This window comes from Zophobas morio, unplaced genomic scaffold (assembly GCF_036711695.1).
Source record: "Zophobas morio isolate AGI-343-1 ecotype UQ-CSIRO unplaced genomic scaffold, CSIRO_AGI_Zmor_V1 ptg000026l, whole genome shotgun sequence".
NCBI classification, from domain to species: Eukaryota; Metazoa; Arthropoda; class Insecta; order Coleoptera; family Tenebrionidae; genus Zophobas; species Zophobas morio.
The window spans coordinates 12,814,100-12,831,942 of record NW_026972131.1 but is presented as its reverse complement, the minus strand read 5'-3'; the positions used below and the strand labels follow the sequence as shown (position 1 = coordinate 12,831,942).

General features: G+C 38.0%; 3 protein-coding genes across 7 annotated transcripts; all 3 read right to left on the bottom strand.

The window, feature by feature from the left end:
* Positions 1-36: 36 nt before the first annotated feature.
* LOC135136181 (mast/stem cell growth factor receptor kita-like) lies at positions 37-3,901 on the bottom strand. Its single transcript, XM_064065347.1, has 11 exons — positions 3,241-3,901; positions 2,902-2,932; positions 2,507-2,706; positions 2,164-2,459; positions 1,934-2,115; positions 1,715-1,886; positions 1,459-1,513; positions 1,250-1,409; positions 961-1,195; positions 832-914; positions 37-780 (listed from the first exon to the last, which is right to left on the bottom strand). Exons 1-11 carry the CDS (start codon positions 3,298-3,300, stop codon positions 119-121), a joined length of 2,136 nt encoding a protein of 711 aa, XP_063921417.1. The 5' UTR covers positions 3,301-3,901; the 3' UTR covers positions 37-118.
* A 956-nt stretch (positions 3,902-4,857) lies between these two features.
* LOC135136180 (fibroblast growth factor receptor-like) lies at positions 4,858-9,389 on the bottom strand. Of its 4 annotated transcripts, XM_064065343.1 has the most exons (13): positions 9,151-9,389; positions 8,884-9,084; positions 8,356-8,386; positions 7,780-7,830; positions 7,535-7,734; positions 7,195-7,487; positions 6,965-7,146; positions 6,752-6,917; positions 6,279-6,333; positions 6,070-6,229; positions 5,784-6,018; positions 5,655-5,737; positions 4,858-5,603 (listed from the first exon to the last, which is right to left on the bottom strand). In XM_064065343.1, exons 2-13 carry the CDS (start codon positions 8,941-8,943, stop codon positions 4,951-4,953), a joined length of 2,169 nt encoding a protein of 722 aa, XP_063921413.1. In that variant the 5' UTR covers positions 8,944-9,084; positions 9,151-9,389; the 3' UTR covers positions 4,858-4,950. The 4 variants fall into 4 exon arrangements, with proteins under 4 accessions (XP_063921413.1, XP_063921415.1, XP_063921412.1 ...); XM_064065345.1 differs by lacking the exon at positions 7,780-7,830 and having other exon boundaries at positions 8,884-9,389; XM_064065342.1 differs by lacking the exons at positions 8,884-9,084; positions 9,151-9,389 and having other exon boundaries at positions 8,356-8,804.
* A 1,327-nt stretch (positions 9,390-10,716) lies between these two features.
* On the bottom strand, positions 10,717-14,735 carry LOC135136472 (receptor-like tyrosine-protein kinase kin-16). 2 transcript variants are annotated; one of them, XM_064065755.1, is made up of 11 exons: positions 14,201-14,735; positions 13,770-13,800; positions 13,187-13,389; positions 12,844-13,139; positions 12,616-12,785; positions 12,397-12,568; positions 12,141-12,195; positions 11,932-12,091; positions 11,643-11,877; positions 11,514-11,590; positions 10,717-11,462 (listed from the first exon to the last, which is right to left on the bottom strand). In XM_064065755.1, exons 1-11 carry the CDS (start codon positions 14,258-14,260, stop codon positions 10,810-10,812), a joined length of 2,112 nt encoding a protein of 703 aa, XP_063921825.1. In that variant the 5' UTR covers positions 14,261-14,735; the 3' UTR covers positions 10,717-10,809. The 2 variants fall into 2 exon arrangements, with proteins under 2 accessions (XP_063921825.1, XP_063921823.1); XM_064065753.1 differs by having other exon boundaries at positions 11,514-11,596; positions 14,201-14,732.
* Between the last annotated feature and the right edge of the window lie 3,108 nt (positions 14,736-17,843).

The following is a 17,843-nucleotide window of genomic DNA, read 5'->3' as shown; positions in this document are numbered from 1 at the left end:
TGAATTTTTATATTAATTCATTTAAAAAAACACACCTTACAAAATAATACCAGTTTAATTTAACTAGACTAATGAAACTACAAAATTTATATCTATTCCGAAAACTCGAATTCTTTCACTACATATGAATGTCCACAATCTGCACAGGATTTTCCGCAAAATTTTCGATATCGCTCGGAGGAAAAATATACGTCGGATTCAACTGGTTGAAATTCACGTAAACTTTCCTCTTCTTCACATCCAGCGCGTCCACCAACTCCCGAAACGTCGGTCTATCTTCAGGATTCCGGGCCCAGCACTGCTCCATCAACCCATACAACTCGTTGGTACAAATCTCGGGTCGCTCCAGCCGCCACCCCAATTGTAAAAACTGCTGGAGGAAGGAATCCGGGACGCTTTCGTAAGGAAAGGCCCCCAGAGTCCCGATCTCCCAGAGCACCACCCCGAACGACCACACGTCACTCTTGCTGTCATACCTTTGCTCCGCGATAGCCTCGATGGCCATCCAACGTAATGGTAGCTTCTTGGTTTTGTGGTGGATGTAGAGGCCGCTACGAGACAGACCGAAGTCGGAGATCTTAAGGATCTTGTATTCGTTGATGAGGATGTTTCGAGCGGCGAGATCCCGATGGGTGACGCCGATTTTTTCCAGATGGGACATGCCCTTGGCGATTTGAAGGGCGAACTTTTGGAGCTCGGCGTCGTCGAGGACTTTGTCGAGGGCGTTAGCGTAGTGGGCGAGGAGGGGGGTCATGGGAACGTCGGGACTAGAGCATGCGCCTGAAAAACACTGGAGTAATTACCCGTTGAACTGAAAAATGTTGTAGTTACTTTCAGAAACTGAAGGTAGTCGGCTGGTTTTTGTGGAATTTGAAGAGGTGGGTGACGGCGGCTCTATGTACGACCCACTATTGCTGTGTAAATTATTAGTAACAGTGTGCGACACTGGAAAGTACTTACTCCGGAAAGAAAATTTGTCTGCTCATGGAAACATTTTTTCTATTGAGCCACTGTGCACGTAGTTCTAACAAATAATTTTTTAAGTCGCCGCAAGGGACAAACTCCATGATCATCATATACGGGGTGCCCACGGTACAACAACCCAGGAGAGCCACGATGTTCGGGTGTTGACCAATTTTCTTAAAAATTTCGATTTCTGCTATAAAATCGTTGATAGCTTCTCGAGTTATGTGTTCTAGAAGTCATAATGTTATCACTCGTATTTACACACTTGTATGGTTTAACTCACCGCCTTCACCCAAAGTTTTCACTGCGACCATTTTGTATCCTTCTATGCCTCCGATTCCTATCGCTTTGGCAGAGTATACTTGTCCGAAAGCTCCGCTACCTATCACTTCTTTGATGATAATTCGGTTTCTGGGGAATTCGTATTCGTCAAACACTCTTTCCTGCAAATCTTTTCACCATTAATTTTTCCAAAGTGTTAAAACTGTTTACCGAAATTTCAGCAGGTATATACCGGAAGTTAGTGGTCATCGGAAGTTGTTCAGACCTAAAAGTGAGTTTCAATTTTACATAAAACTGAAAAATTGGCCTAACAAATCAAAAATTAAAAAAATGGAAATGCGAAAAGTCGAAAAATTTTTATATCCAGCAACAGAAACATCAAAGAATCGAAAGAAGGAAAAAATCAGGAAATCGAAAAATTCCTGAAATTGGAATGTTGAAAAACGAAAAATCGTTACGCTCGTACCGCAATGCAACCGGATCTTGATGGTTTCTTCTTCTGCCTGGAATTATGACATTCAGAACTTTGGTTTTATATTTTACCATATTCTGGAACTTCAGAATCACCACTAATATTAAAATCACTCCGATTAAAGCGAAAATTATAACACCAACGCTGAATTGGCTTTTCTTGGGTGCTGTAACAGCACAGTTAACAACAATAACGAACAACCCTTCTTCTCACCTGTGAAAGACCGCGTACTCTCCGCCCGACATGAAAAATTATTTCTGAAATTCCCGATCAGAGTATAATTTTCTCCTTCAAACAACTTCATCTGAATTTCAGAAATGTGTTTTTCCAAATCGTTTTCTAAAATTTCTGCTCGTTCTCTATAAATTTTGAAATCCCCCTTAATGGACTCAACACTGAAAAGCACTCTTATCACACGTAAAACCACCGCTTCTAATACTTACTAGTCAAAACGAACTTCCCTAATCTCGTAAAAATCGCCACCAGTCGTAGTGTCTCCAGGATCCCATTTAATCTTAAACATGTTTCCGGAAATGGGTTCCAGGTCCAGAATTTTTGGATTCGGCTCATACTTATCACAATCACACTTGCTTTCCACGCAGTCGGGCAAAGTGTAATTAAACTCACAGTTAATTTGCTCCCCTTTTTCGTATTCTGAAAATATGTAGATCGTGTAGGAACAACCGGGATTGACTTCTCCTGATGAGGTGACCATATCCGACTGCAAGATGCTGTTGTTCTGAAATTCCAAATTTAATTCATGGTAGGGTTTGTTTAATACCTTACGAGTAAAGAGTGGTCAAAGGTGTGCATTTCTGCCAAACAGTCGTACTTAGAGTCGGGTTGCTGGATGATGCTGATGGACACTGTGTTGTTGTTGTCGATTTTGTTCCATGACAGTTTCAGGTTGATGTAGTTGTAGATGGTGTCGAAGTCGGGGGTGACGGTGAGGTTGGATAAAGGGCACCACTCCTGGATTGTGGTTTCTGGAATAATTGGATTTATATGCGAATGGTGAAAAGAAGGGTTGCCTTCTAGGGTGGCTTCTGGAATGGTGGGAACTACAGACTTGTTTTTGTACAATGAATAACTTGCGTGAGTTGTTCACAAAATTGAAAAAAAAAAATTAATTAACGTTTAGTACATCAGATCTATTTTGACAACGTAATGTAGTTGCTTACCTGTTGCAGTCGAATTACCCACGACGCTAGCCTGCAAGATCGATAAAATAATAGCATTAAAATGACATATGTTGCGCTACATAAGCCGTATAATCCGCAGCATATGGTTAAGTACATTGTTATAACAAGCGAATATATTTTTAAAGATGTATAGTTTCAAAATGATGCCGTGATAACAAGTCCCCATTTAAGAGTTATCTCTATCAAAAATAAAAATAGTTGATTTGATTAATATTTGTTCCGCTTTTTAACAGTTCCACTAATTAACTTAATTGTTTCGTCGATTAAACGGAGATTTACATAACAGATTACTAATACGAAGAAACGAAATTAAATTACCTGATTTCGGCCTAATCCTCCAACCACCACCACAACCAACACCGTTCTAAACTGACCCATATCAACCACTATTCTGAATACTACCAAAATAAAAAAAAATCGAAAACTGAGATCCCACTCAACTATCTACAACGAGGAATCTTTTTGACATGACATAACAGATTCCGCCAAAATAAATCAGGCTACGATAAAAACAAGGTTGTTTAAAATTCGTCAGTAATTCGGCTGATTAATGGAAAATCGAGTCAAATTATGGGAACCGTCTGATATTTTCCAGATGGCTGCTACTACCAAGAAGCGCGTTTCCGATCGGCGCCTTCGAGTTTCACTTTATCTTTAAAAAGCCGTTTAACCCATACATCTGCATGTTTTTATCAGAGCAAACTTGCTAATCCTTTAATCCTTATATCGTACTATCAACATAAGCCAATTTTGTTGCGACAAAAGATTTCCGGTGACTTGACTGGAATTGAAAATTTTAATTGAAGCACGTTTCAGAGCAGCTTTGCGCGCAAACGAATCGCGAATTAGGAGCTTTGTTTGTGATAAATTGGAAGTTTTATGAATGGGATAAGGTACAAAGACTACTATCAGTCGTAAATAAGGGTGAAGCACAGGATTAGTAGGACGCGCCAACGTCGCGTCGTGGTAAATATTACAACTAGATACGTGTTTATATTGTAACCATTAGAGGTGTTTGTAATTTTATCGCAAGGGAAACATAAACTACTGGAAAAAACAAGCATTGGATATTTTTCATATTCCTGAAACTGCAATTTCTAGCATTTGGAATCGGAAGTGTGTTGTTACGCAAAATATAAATAAATAAAAGTTCGATCCGCGTTTATAAGTCAAGGTAAATATCGAAATCTTCATTTATCTGTTTATTCTAATATGTATAATTCTTAGAATTTTTAGCTTTACCTTTATATTTGTTTGTACTATTTTCATCCCAAGGATAAACGATTACATTTTATTAGAGATTATATTTAACCTAATATTTCTAACAGATTGGTTCTAGTATGTACGGCGATGAACGATGATAGTCATTGTCGTTGACAGCGGCCGCAGAATTATTTCATACATAATCGCTGCATAGTTTGTCGTATAAATTGGAGTTATTAAGAAATTAAATTGTTGAGTTTTACCCACGCCGATTTTAATCACCAGTTCAACGTAACAGTATTTTAACGCATTCAAGTATGCACTTATGAGCTGCTCATTTCATTCCCATTTTTTTACTGTTCATATTTTATCAGCCAATATGTTATTGAACATGCAGTTTGTATTTTCATACTGACCAAAACTGTATTATATTACTGCCCCTTTAAATTATAGTTTATTTAAATTTGTCTGTTAAACATTTTAGTGGCCATTCAACCTAATGACCTAGATGGCTGTAAAATGTAAATTGTGAGTCATAAGAGACACCTAATTTTATTAATATATGCAAAATTTGACTTAAATTAATGCATTAATAAAACTAACTAATAACCAGAACAAATAAATAACTGTTATGTTTAATAGTATTCAGATGAGTCCCAAAATTTCAACGAAACTTATTGTTTTTTATTTTGACAATCAAGACACTTGAATTTTTTTTATATTAAACACACCTTACAAAATAATACCGGTTTAATTTAACTAGCCTAATGTAAGTACAAAAATTAATCATATTTACACTTGGTATATTCCGAAAACTAGAGTTCATCACTGCATGTGAATGTCCACAGTTTGCGCAAAATTTTCGATATCACTCGGAGGAAAAACATACGTCGGATTCAAGTGGTTAAAATTCACGTAAACCCTCCTCTTTTTCACATCCAGTGCCTCTACCAACTCCCGAAACGTCGGTCTATCTTCGGGATTCCGCGCCCAGCACAGCCCCATCAACTCATACAACTCGTTGGTACAAATCTCGGGTCGCTCCAGCCGCCGCCCCATTTGTAAAAACTGCTGGAGGAAGGAATCCGGGACGCTTTCGTAAGGAAAGGCCCCCAGAGTCCCGATCTCCCAGAGCACCACCCCGAACGACCACACGTCACTCTTACTGTCATACTTTTGCTCCACGATGGCCTCGATGGCCATCCAGCGTAATGGTAGCTTCTTGGTTTTGTGGTTGATGTAGGGGCCGCTACGAGACAGACCGAAGTCCGAGATCTTAAGGGTCTTGTTTTCGTTGATGAGGATGTTTCGAGCGGCGAGATCCCGATGGGTGACGCCGATTTTTTCCAAATGGGACATGCCCTTGGCGATTTGGAGGGCGAACTTTTGGAGCTCGGCGTCGTCGAGGACTTTGTCGAGGGCGTCAGCGTAGTGGGCGAGGAGAGGCGTCATGGGAACGTCGGGACTAGAACATGCACCTGAAAAACACTGGAGTAATTACCCGTTGAACTGAAAAATATTATAGTTACTTTCAGAAACTGAAGGTAAGGTACTGGTTTTTGTGGAATTTGAAGAGGTGGGTGACGGCGGCTCAAAGTGCGACCCACTATTGCTGTGTAAATTATTAGTAACAGTGTGCGACACTGGAAAGTACTTACTCCGGAAAGAAAATTTGTCTGCTCATGGAAACATTTTTTCTATTGAGCCACTGTGCACGTAGTTCTAACAAATAATTTTTTAAGTCGCCGCAAGGGACAAACTCCATGATCATCATATACGGGGTGTCCACGGTACAACAACCCAGGAGAGCCACTATGTTCGGGTGTTTACCAATTTTCTTAAAAATCTCGATTTCTGCGATAAAATCGTTGATAGCTTCTCGAGTTATGTTTTCTAGAAATCATGTTATCACTCGTATTTACACACTTGTATGGTTTAACTCACCGCCTTCACCCAAAGTTTTCACTGCGACCATTTTGTATCCTTCTATGCCTCCGATTCCTATCGCTTTGGCAGAGTATACTTGTCCGAAAGCTCCGCTACCTATCACTTCTTTGATGATAATCCGGTTTCTGGGGAATTCGTATTCGTCAAACACTCCTTCCTGTAAATCTTTTCACCATTAATTCTTCCAAAGTGTTAAAATTGTTTACCGAAATTTCAGCAGGTGTATACTGGAAGTTAGTGGTCATCGGAAGTTTTTCAGACCTAAAAGTGTGTTTAAATTTTAAATAAAATCGAAAAACTGGCCTAACAAATCAAAAATTAAAAAAATGGAAATACGAGAAGTCGAAAAATGTTATATCCAGTAACAAAATCACCAAAAGATCGAAAGAAGGAATAATCAGGAAATCGCAAAATTCCCGAAATTGAAATGTTGAAAAACGAAAAATCGAAAAGCCAAAAATTGTTATATGATTTTGATTTTTTCTCAAAAATCTCGAAGTCTAGGATAAAAATTCATAGCGGATACGTAGTGTTTGATCATAATATTCCTAACATACGTATAAAATGTGACAATCGATCGGAGATTATCGGTCTAATAAAAATAGACACAGACGGCGGACAGACAGACAGACAGACAAACGGAAACTTATCTTACGCTCGGGAACTAAAAACTGCGTACCGTAATGTAACCAGATCTTGGCTTCTTCTTCTGCCTGGAATTATGAAATTCAGAACTTTGGTTTTATATTTCATTATATCCTTGAACTTCAAAATCACCACTAATATCACGACTCCGATTAAAGCGAAAATTATAATACTACCGCTGGAGTGGCTTTTCATGGGTGCTGTAACTTCATAGTCAACAACAATATCGAACAACCCTTCTCCTCACCTGTGAAAAGCCGTTTATACTCCACAAAGCACGAAAAATTATTTCTGAAAGTCCCGATCAGAGTATAATTTTCTCCTTCAAACAACTTCATCTGAATTTCAGAAACGTGTTTTTCCAAATCGTTTTCTAAAATTTTTGCCGATTCTCTGTTAAAACCGAAGTCCATTTCACTGGACTCAATACTGAAAAAGATTCATGTCACAGGTAAAACCACCGCTTCTCGTACTTACTAATCAAAGCGCACTTCCCTATTCTCGTAAGGATCACCATCAGCCGTAGTGTCTCCAGGATCCCATTTAATCGTAAACTTATTTTCAGAAATGTCCTCCAGGTCTAGAATTTTTGGATTCGGCTTATACTTATCACAATCATACTTGTTTCCCACGCAGTCGGGCAAAGTGTAATTAAACGTACAATAAATTTGCTCCGGTTTTTCGTGTTCTGAATGTATATTGATCCAATAGGGACAACCGGGATTGACTTCATCTGAGGTGACCATATTCGGCTGCAAGATGCTGTTGTTCTGGAATTCGAAATTTAATTCGTGGTGGGTTTTTTTAGAAGTCTTACGAGTAAAGGATGGTTAAAAATGTGCATTTCTGGATAACAGTCCTTAGTAGAGTTGGGATGCTTGATGATGTCGATGGACACTGTGCTGTTGTTGTCGATTTCGTTCCATGACAGTTTCAGGTTGATGTAGTTGTCAATGGTGTTGAACTCAGGGGTGATGGTGAGGTTGGATAAAGGTCCACACTCCTGGATTGTGGTTTCTGGAATAATTGGTTTTACATGCGAATTGTGAAAGGAAGGGTTACCTTCTAGGGTGGCTTCTGGAGTGGTGGGAACAGCCACGGACTGACTTTTCCCTGTACAATGAATAACTTGTGTGAATTGTTCACAAAATTAAAAAAAATATAAGCTAACGTTAAGTACATTTTGTAGTCAAAACAAATCTATTTTGAAATTGCAACATTTCTGCAGATCAAAGGATTCACACATGACGCTAAAATAAGCTCTTGTTTACGTGTATGAATCCGAAAATTGGTTGACTGGCTCATAAATTTTTAAATTGATTTCTTCCAAATTTAGCTTCCGCTGATATCACTTTCAAAATTGGAGCAAATCCGGTGTTTGACATTGTTAGTGTCGATTTCGCAATCTCTATCACTATATTATCAAAATTAACTAAAGATTAATTTTAATCTAGAACAGGATAACGGGATTACTTGTCACTGTTTGTTATCAAGATTTATTGAGACGTTTAAGAATGTAGAAGATTCAGAAATATAATATACTAGACTAATTATTGTAAAATTTTTGAGATTGTGACCCGTCAAAACGAATAAAGAAGCGTATTAGGATAGCCAGACGATAATTTTTTAATTGCTTACCTGTTGCATTCGAATTACCCACGACGCTAGCCTGCAAGATCGATAAAATAATAACATTAAAATGACATATGTTGCACCACATAACCCGTTTAATCCGCAGCATATGGTTAAATACATTGTTATAACAAGCCAATATATTTTTAAAGATGTATTGTTACAAAGTGATATCGTGATAACAAGTCCCATCCTTATCAAACTAGTATCAAAATTACTCATACTTTTGATTGAATTGAATAAGGCTCATTTACACATCTAAGTGTTATCTCTAATCAAAATAAAAATAGTTGATTTAATTAATGTTTGTTCCGCCTTTTAATAGTTCCACGGATTTCTCTAACAAAAACCGATACACCTGTTTTTTCGTGGTTCAAGCGTGTTCTAAAAACGAACTAATAATTACTTAATTGTTTAGTCGATCAAACGGAGATTTAGATAACGGATTTCTAATATGAAAAAAATCATAACTGACGCAAATATCCGTCAAGGACTTGTATGTAACAAAAACATAAAGCAACGAAAATAAACTACCTGGTTTCGGACCAATCCTGCAGCCACCACCACAACGAACACCGTCCTGAACTGATCCATTTCAACCACAATTCTGAACAGTAACAAAATCGAAAAAATCGAAAACTAAGCTACCACTTCTTGACTTCCCGTAACAGAATTCGCCAAATTAAATTACCCCACGAAACAAACAATGTTGTTTAAAACTTGTTAGTAATTCCGCTAATTTATGGAAAATTGAGAAAATTATTTCGAACCGTCCGATATTCTCCAGATGGCCGCTCTTACCAAAGACACGCTTTCCGATCGGCGGCTTCGATTTTCACTTTATCTTTGAAAAGTCTAACCGAAACATCTGCATGTTTTTATCAGAACAAACTCGCTAATCCTTTAATTCTTATATCATACTATCAACATTAGTCAATTTTTTTGCCACAAAAGATGTCGGGTTATCTGACTGCAATTGCAATTTTTAATTGTAGCACGTTTCAGAGCAGCTTTGCGCACAAACGAATCTCGTGTGGCGAATAAATTAAGAGTAGTCAGATCGAGCTTTGTGTTGGGGGTTTTATCATTGGACGGTGATAAGGAACGAAGTGTGGCGCAAAAATTACTATCAATCGTAAATAAGGGTGAAGCACAGGATTAGTAGGACGCGCTAACGTTCGTGGTAAATATTACAACTGCAATCGTGTTTATATTGTAACCATTAGAGGTGTTTGTAATTTTACCGCGACGGATAATTATTTAGGCAAACATAATCTACTAGGCTATTTTTCGTGTTCCTAGAACTGCAATTTCTAGAAATTGGAACCGGAAGTGTCTTGTTACTCAAGATATAAATAAATAAAAGCCCGATGTACCTTTATAAGTGAAGGTAAATACCGAAATCTTCATTTATCTGTTTATGTTTGTTCGGATTCTATTCTACAGTGTATAATTTTTAGAATTTTTCGGTTTATCTTTGTATTTGTTTGCACTATTTTCATCTCAAGGATAAACGATTACATTTTATTAGAAATTATATTTTCGTTATACAATAAAAATATATTTTTTCGTTGCAAAACTGTTTGTATGTTTTACTCAAAATCGACTATAATATTAAAATACTACTAGATTTTTCAGCCAATAAATGTAAATAAATTAACAAAAGTACATGTATGAGAACTGTCGCAATTATTGCATACATAATCGCTGTATAGTTAGTCGTATAAATTGGAGTTATTAAGAAATTAAGTTGTTGAGTCTTACCCACGCCGATTTTAATCATCCGTTCAACGTAACAGTATTTTCACGCATTCAAGTATGCACTTATGAGCTGTTCATTCCTTTCCCATTTTTTTACTGTTCATATTTTATCAGCCAATATGTTATTGAACATGCAGTTTGTATTTTCATACTGACCCAAACTGTAATATATTACTGCCCCTTTAAATTATTGTTTATTTAAATATGTCTGTTAAACTTTCTAGTGGCCATTCAACCTAATGACCTATATGGGTGTAAAATGTAAATTGTGAGTCATAAGAGACACCTAATTTTACTAATATATGCAAAATTTGACTTAAATTAATGCATTAATAAAAAATAAATTCTTTACGGAAAAAAGTATGTCGGATTCAACTGATCAAAATTCAGATAAATCTTTCTCTTCTTGATATCCAGCGCCGCAACCATCAGCTCTTGAAACGTGGGCCTGTGCTCAGGATTTTCATGGAAACACTAACTACCAACCAGAACATATAAATAATTGTTATGTTTAATAGTATTTAGATGAGTCCCAAAATTTTAATGAAACTTATTGTTTTTTATTTTGACAATCAAGACACCTGAATTTTTTATATTAAACACACCTTACAAAATAATACCGGTTTAATTTAACTAGCCTAATGTAAGTACAAAAATTAATCATATTACACGTGGTATATTCCGAAAACTAGAGTTCATTCACTGCATGTGAATGTCCCCAATTTGCGCAAAATTTTCGAAATCGCTCGGAGGAAAAACATACGTCGGATTCAAGTGGTTAAAATTCACGTAAACCCTCCTCTTCTTCACATCCAGCGCCTCCACCAACTCCCGAAACGTCGGTCTATCTTCGGGATTCCGCGCCCAGCACAACCTCATCAACTCATACAATTCGTTGGTACAAATCTCGGGTCGCTCCAGGCGCCGCCCCATTTGTAAAAACTGCTGGAGGAAGGAATCCGGGACGCTTTCGTAAGGAAAGGCCCCCAGAGTCCCGATCTCCCAGAGCACCACCCCGAATGACCACACGTCACTCTTGCTGTCATACTTTTGCTCCACGATGGCCTCGATGGCCATCCAACGTAATGGTAGTTTCTTAGTTTTGTGGTTGATGTAGGGGCCGCTACGAGATAGACCGAAGCCGGAGATTTTGAGGATCTTGTATTCGTTGATAAGGATGTTTCGAGCGGCGAGACTCCGATGGGTGACGCCGATTTTTTCCAGATGGGACATGCCCTTGGCGATTTGGAGAGCGAAGTTTTGGAGTTCTGTGTCGTCGAGGATTTTGTTGAGGGCGTTAGCGTAGTGGGCGAGGAGAGGGGTCATGGGAACGTCGGGACTAGAACATGCGTCTGAAAAACACTGGAGTAATTACCCGTTGAACTGAAAAATGTTGTAGTTACTTTCAGAAACTGAAGGTAGTCGGCCCGTTTTCGTGGAATTTGAAGAGGTGGGTGACGGCGGATCTATGTACGACCCACTATTGCTGTGTAAATTATTAGTAACAGTGTGCGACACTGGAAAGTACTTACTCCGGAAAGAAAATTTGTCTACTCATGGAAATATTTTTTCTCTTGAGCCACTGTGCCCGTAGTTCTAACAAATATTTTTTTAAGTCGCCGCAAGGGACAAACTCCATGATCATCATATACGGGGTGTCCACGGTACAACAACCCAGGAGAGCCACTATATTCGGGTGTTTACCAATTGTCTTAAAAATCTCGATTTCTGCTATAAAATCGTTGATAGCTTCTCGAGTTATGTTTTCTAGAAGTCATAATATTATCACTCGTATTTACGCACTTGTATGGTTTAACTCACCTCCTTCACCCAAAGTTTTCACTGCGACCATTTTGAATCCGTCTATGCTTCCGATTCCTATCGCTTTGGCAGAGTATACTTGTCCGAAAGCTCCGCTACCTATCACTTCTTTGATGATAATCCAGTCGCTGGGGAATTCGTATTCGTCAACCACTCCTTCCTGTAAATCTTTTCACCATTAATTCTTCCGAAGTGTTAAAATTGTTTACCGAAATTTCAGCAGGTATATACTGGAACTTAGTGGTCATCGGAAGTTGTTCAGACCTAAAAGTGAGTTTCAATTTTAAATAAAACTGAAAAATTGGCCTAACAAATCAAAAATTCAAAAAATAGAAATGCGAAAAGTCGAAAAATTGTTATATCCAGCAACAGAAACATCAAAGAATCGAAAGAAGGAAAACATCAGGAAATCGAAAAATTCCTGAAATTGAAATGTTGAAAAACGAAAAATCGTTACGGTCGTACCGCAATGCAACCAGATCTTGATGGTTTCTTCTTCTGCCTGGAATTATGACATTCAGAACTTTGGTTTTATATTTTACCATATTCTGGAACTTCAGAATCACCACTAATATTAAAATCACTCCGATTAAAGCGAAAATTATAACACTAACGCTGAATTGGCTTTCCATGGGTGCTGTAACAGCACAGTTAACAACAATAACGAACAACCCTTCTTCTCACCTGTGAAAGACCGCGTACTCTCCGCCCGACATGAAAAATTATTTCTGAAATTCCCGATCAGAGTGTAATTTTCTCCTTTAAACAACTTCATCTGAATTTCAGAAACGTGTTTTTCCAAATCGCTTTCTATAATTTCTGCTGATTCTCTGTACAAATCGAACTCCCCCTTACTGGACTCAACACAAAAGTACTGTTATCACACGTAAAACCACCGCCTCTAGTACTTACTAGCTAAAGCGCATTTCCCTAATCTCGTAAAAATCGCCACCAGTCGTAGTGTCTCCAGGATCCCATTTAATCTTAAACTTGTTTCCGGAAATGTGCTCCAGGTCCAGAATTTTTGGATTCGGCTTATACTTATCACAATCACACTTGCTTTCCACGCAGTCGGGCAAAGTGTAATTAAACTGACAGTTAATTTGCTCCCCTTTTTCGTATTCTGAAAATATGTAGATCGTGTAGGAACAACCGGGATTGACTTCTCCTTGTGAGGTGACCATATCCGACTGCAAGATGCTGTTATTCTGAAATTCGAAATTTAATTCGTGTTGGGGTTTGTTTGATACCTTACGAGTAAAGAGTGGTCAAAAATGTGCATTTCTGCCAAACAGTTGTACTTAGAGTCGGGTTGCTGGATGATGCTGATGGACACTGTGTTGTTGTTGTTGTCGATTTCGTTCCATGATAGTTTCAAGTTGATGTAATTGTTGAAGGTGTCGAAATCGGGGGTGACGGTGAGGTTGGATAAAAGGCCACACTCCTGGGTTGTGGTTTCTGGAATAATTGGATTTAAATGCGAATGGTGAAATGAAGGGTTGCCTTCTGGGGTAGACTTGTCTCCGTACAATGAATAACTTGTGTAAATTGTTCACAAAATTCCAAAAATATATAGCTAACATTTAGTATATCAGATCTATTTTGGAAATCCGGTGTTTGAGATCGTTAATGTCGATTTCGCAATCACTAATCATTATGTTGTCTAAATTCCCTAAATACTCATTTTAATCTAGGACAGGATAACGTGATTACTTTTCACTGTTCCTTATCAAAATTTGTTGAGACGTTTAAGAATGTAAAAGATACACGAAAATAAGGAGATAAACGAATAAAAAGGGTATTAGAATAGACAAACGATAATTTTTTTAGTTGCTTACCTGTTGCATTCGAATTACCCACGACGCTAGCCTGCAAGATCGATAAAATAATAACATTAAAAGTGACATGTGTTACGCTTCATAACCCGTATAATCCGCAGCATATGGTTAAATATATTGTTATAACAAGCGAATATATTTTTAAAGATGTATCATTTCGAAGTGATACAGTGATAACAAGTCGCATCCTAATCAAGCCGGTATCAAAATCACACATACTCTTAATTGAACGAATGAAATATTACGCGGGTTCTAAAAACGAACTAATAATTACTTAATTGTTTAGTGGATCAAACGGAGATTTAGATAACGGATTTCTAATATGAAAAAAATCAAAACTGACGTAAATATCCGTCAAGGACTCGTACGTTATTCGCGAATTTGATAATGTGCGTTTTAAACCCAGAAACAGAGAAACGAAAATAAATTACCTGGTTTCGGACTAATCCTCCAACCACCACCACAACCAACACCGTCCTGAACTGTTCCATGTTACGACAAATCTTCTTTACTTCGCGTAACAGAAACAAAAATAAATCGGTCCACGATAAAAACAAAGTTGACTAAAATTCGTACTAATTCGACTAATTTATGGAAAATTGAGAAAATTACGGCGAACCGTCTGATATTCTCCAGATGGCTGGTTCTTTTTATCAGAGGAAACGCGCTAATCTTTAATCATTATATCATACTATCAACAACAGTAGCGGCTCGTGGTCTTTTCGTTACGTGAGGCAACAATTTCGTTTCAAAATCAGCAGGTATTAATTAACATGTTGGCAATTACTTTTGTTAAAAGACATATTGTTTATCGTTTTTATGAAAACAATACAAATAGGCCTGAGTCAGTAACCTATCTCTATATGGGTACACTTCTCGAACAAAAAACATTTAATTGCTTCACACAAACCAACGAGAAGGTTTAAAGACTGCAGAATTTGCTTTATTAGCATTAAATATTAATTCATATGATCTAGGGCTAATTTAAATATATTAATCAATCAATTAATAAAGTTCTGCTCAAATCTGGGTGAGAGGCTCTAAATCTTTGACATACAATTGTTCGTGGTAAGAAAACCGTGCTTAAATGTTTAAACTTTATAAGAAATTCTGGAGATTATAGATTCTTATGTTCCTTTCAGCATTGCAAAACTGACATTTTCATTGTCCTACTGTGTTCAAGTTAACTTAAAAGTTTTAATACATAACCTTGGCAATGCACATGCAGTGAACACCTTTCCTCGCGTCTAATTAATGCACAACTAAATGCATTCAGCATCCCTGTTCAGCATTGTGCAGTTTCACCGTGAGATTAAAAAATTCGATCTGATTGGCTTAAGGACGGGAGGCGTTGGTGCCTCCGCTGACGCTTTGATAAAGCACTGATGACTATTGTCTTACTCAAAAACATATTAGCACCACTGACTAATCATACTGAAGATATCCGTCTATATGAGGCATGCCTCCGTCTGAAGCTGGCCTACACGGCTATAATCAGCGCTTATTCCTGTCGAACGCGCGTACTTCAAAATATGTTACCAAGTCACGTTTTAATAAATCACAGTGTTCCATAAAAGTTATTTGCTGTATCTTTAAAATATATTTGAAGTTAACAGATATTAAAACAAAAACTAATAGTTAATTTTTCCAGGGGAGGCACTGCCTCCCCTGCCTCCCCTGACGAGCCGCCACTGATCAACAATTTTTTTTTGTCGTCCTTTTAGTCGTCCTTCGTTCTTTTTCGTCTTTTCTCGTCCTTTTTCGTCCTTCGTCCTTTTTCGTCCTCTTTCGTCCTTGTTGTCCTTTATCGTCCTTCGTCCTCTTTCGTCCTTTTTCGTCTTTTTTCGTCCATTTTCGTCCTTCGTCCTTTTTCGTCCTTTTCGTCCTTTTCCGTCGTTCGTCCTTTTTCGTCTTTTCGTCCTTTTGCGTCTTTTCGGTCCTTCATTGTTTCTCGTCTTTTTTCGTCCTTTTCGTCCTTTGTCGTCCTTTTAGTCGTCCTTCGTTCTTTTTCGTCCTTTCTCATCCTTTTTCGTCCTTCGTCCTTTTTCGTCTTTTTTCATCCTTTTTCGTCCTTTTCGTCCTTTTGCGTCTTTTCCGTCCTTCGTTATTTCCCGTCTTTTTTCGTCCTTTTCGTTCTTTATCGTCCTTTTAGTCGTCCTTCGTGCTTTTTCGTCCCTTCTCGTCCTTTTTCGTCCTTCGTCCTTGTTCATCCTCTTTCGTCCTTTTCGTCCTTTTTCATCCTCTTTCGTCCTTTTCGTCCTTTTTCGTCCTTGTCGTCCTTTTTCGTGTATTTCGTCCTTTCTCGTACTTTTCGTCCTACTTCGTCCTTTTTCGTGTATTTCGTCCTTTCTTGTACTTTTCGTCTTATTTAGTCCTTTTCGTTCTTTATCATCCTCTTTCGTCCTTGTTGTCCTTTATCATCCTTCGTCCTCTTTCGTCCTTATTCGTCATTTTTCGTCCTTTTTCGTCCGTCTTTTTCGCCCTTTTTCATCCTGTTCGTCCTTTTTCGTCCTTATTCGTCATTTCTCGTCCTTTTCGTCCTTTTGCGTCTTTTCCGTCCTTCGTTATTTCTCAACTTTTTTCGTCCTTCTCGTCCTTTTTCGTTATTTTTGTCGTCCTTCGTCCTTTTTTCTCCTTTCTCGTCCTTTTTCGTCATTCGTCCTTTTTCGTCGTTTTCGTCCTTTGTCTTCCTTTGTCTTTTTTCGCCCTTTTTAGTCTTTCGTCCTTTTTCGTCCCTTTTCGTCTTTCGTCCTTTTTCGTCCTTCATCCTTTTTCGTCATTTCTCATCCTTTTCGTCCTTTTCCTCCTTTTTCGTCCTTTTTCGTTCTTCGTTATTTCTCGTCCTTTTTCGTCCCCTCTCGTCCTTTTTCGTCCTTTATCGTTCATTTCGTTCTTTTTCGTCCTTTTCGTCCTTTCTCGTCCTTTTCGTCCTTCTCGTCATTTTTTCGTCTTCTGTCGTGTTTCGTTCTTTTTCGTCTTTTTCGTCCTTTTTCGTTCTTCATTATTTCTCGTCCTTTTTCGTCCTTCTTCGTCCTTTATCGTTCTTTTCGTCCTTTTTCGTCCTTTCTCGTCCTTTTCGTCCTTCTCGTCATTTTTTCGTCCTTTGTCGTGTTTCGTCCTTTTTCATCTTTTTCGTCTTTTTTTGTTCTTGTCGTCCTTTTCGTTCTTTTTCGTCCTTTTCGTTCTTTTTCGTCCTTTATCGTTCTTTTCGTCCTTTTTCGTCCTTTCTCGTCCTTTTCGCCCTTCTCGTCATTTTTTCGTCCTTTGTTCGTCTTTTTCGTCTTTTTTCGTCCTTTTCGTTTTTTATTGTCCTTTTTCGTCCTTGTCGTCCGTTATCGTCCTTCGTCTTCTTTCGTCTTTTTTCGTCTTTTTTTCGAACTTTGTCGTCCTTGGTCCTTTTTCATCCTTTTTCGTCCTTTGTCGTTCTTGTTCATCCTTCTTCGTCCTTTGTTCTGGTGATTTGAGGATTTTGGTGTTCTGAGGATTTGAGGATTATCATGTTCTGATGATTTGAAGATTATGGCGTTTTGAGGGTGTTTTGAGATTTGAAGATTATGGTGTTCTGAGGATTTGAGGATTCTGGTGTTCTGAGAGTTCGAGGATTATGATGTTTTGAGGATAATGGTGATTTGAGGATTTGAGGATTCTGGTGTTCTGAGGATATGAAGATTATGATTTTCTGAGGATTTGAGGATTATGGTGTTTTGAGGATTTGAAGGTTATGGTATTTTGAGGATTTAAGTATTATGATGTTCTGAGGATTTGAGGATTATGGTGTTCTGAGGATTTGAGGATTCTGGTGTTCTGAGGATTTGAGGATCATGATTTTCTGAGGATTTGAGGTTTATGGTGTTCTGAGGATTTGAGGATTTTGGTGTTCTAAGGATTTGAAGTTTCTGGTTGTCTGAGGAATCGAGAATTATGATGTTTTGAGGATTTGAAGATTCTGGTGTTCTGAAGATTTGAGGATTACGGTGTTCTGATGATTACGGTCTTCTGAGTATTTGAGGATTCTGCTGTTCTGAGTATTTAAAAATTCTATTGTTCTGAGAATTTGATGATTCTGGTGTTCTG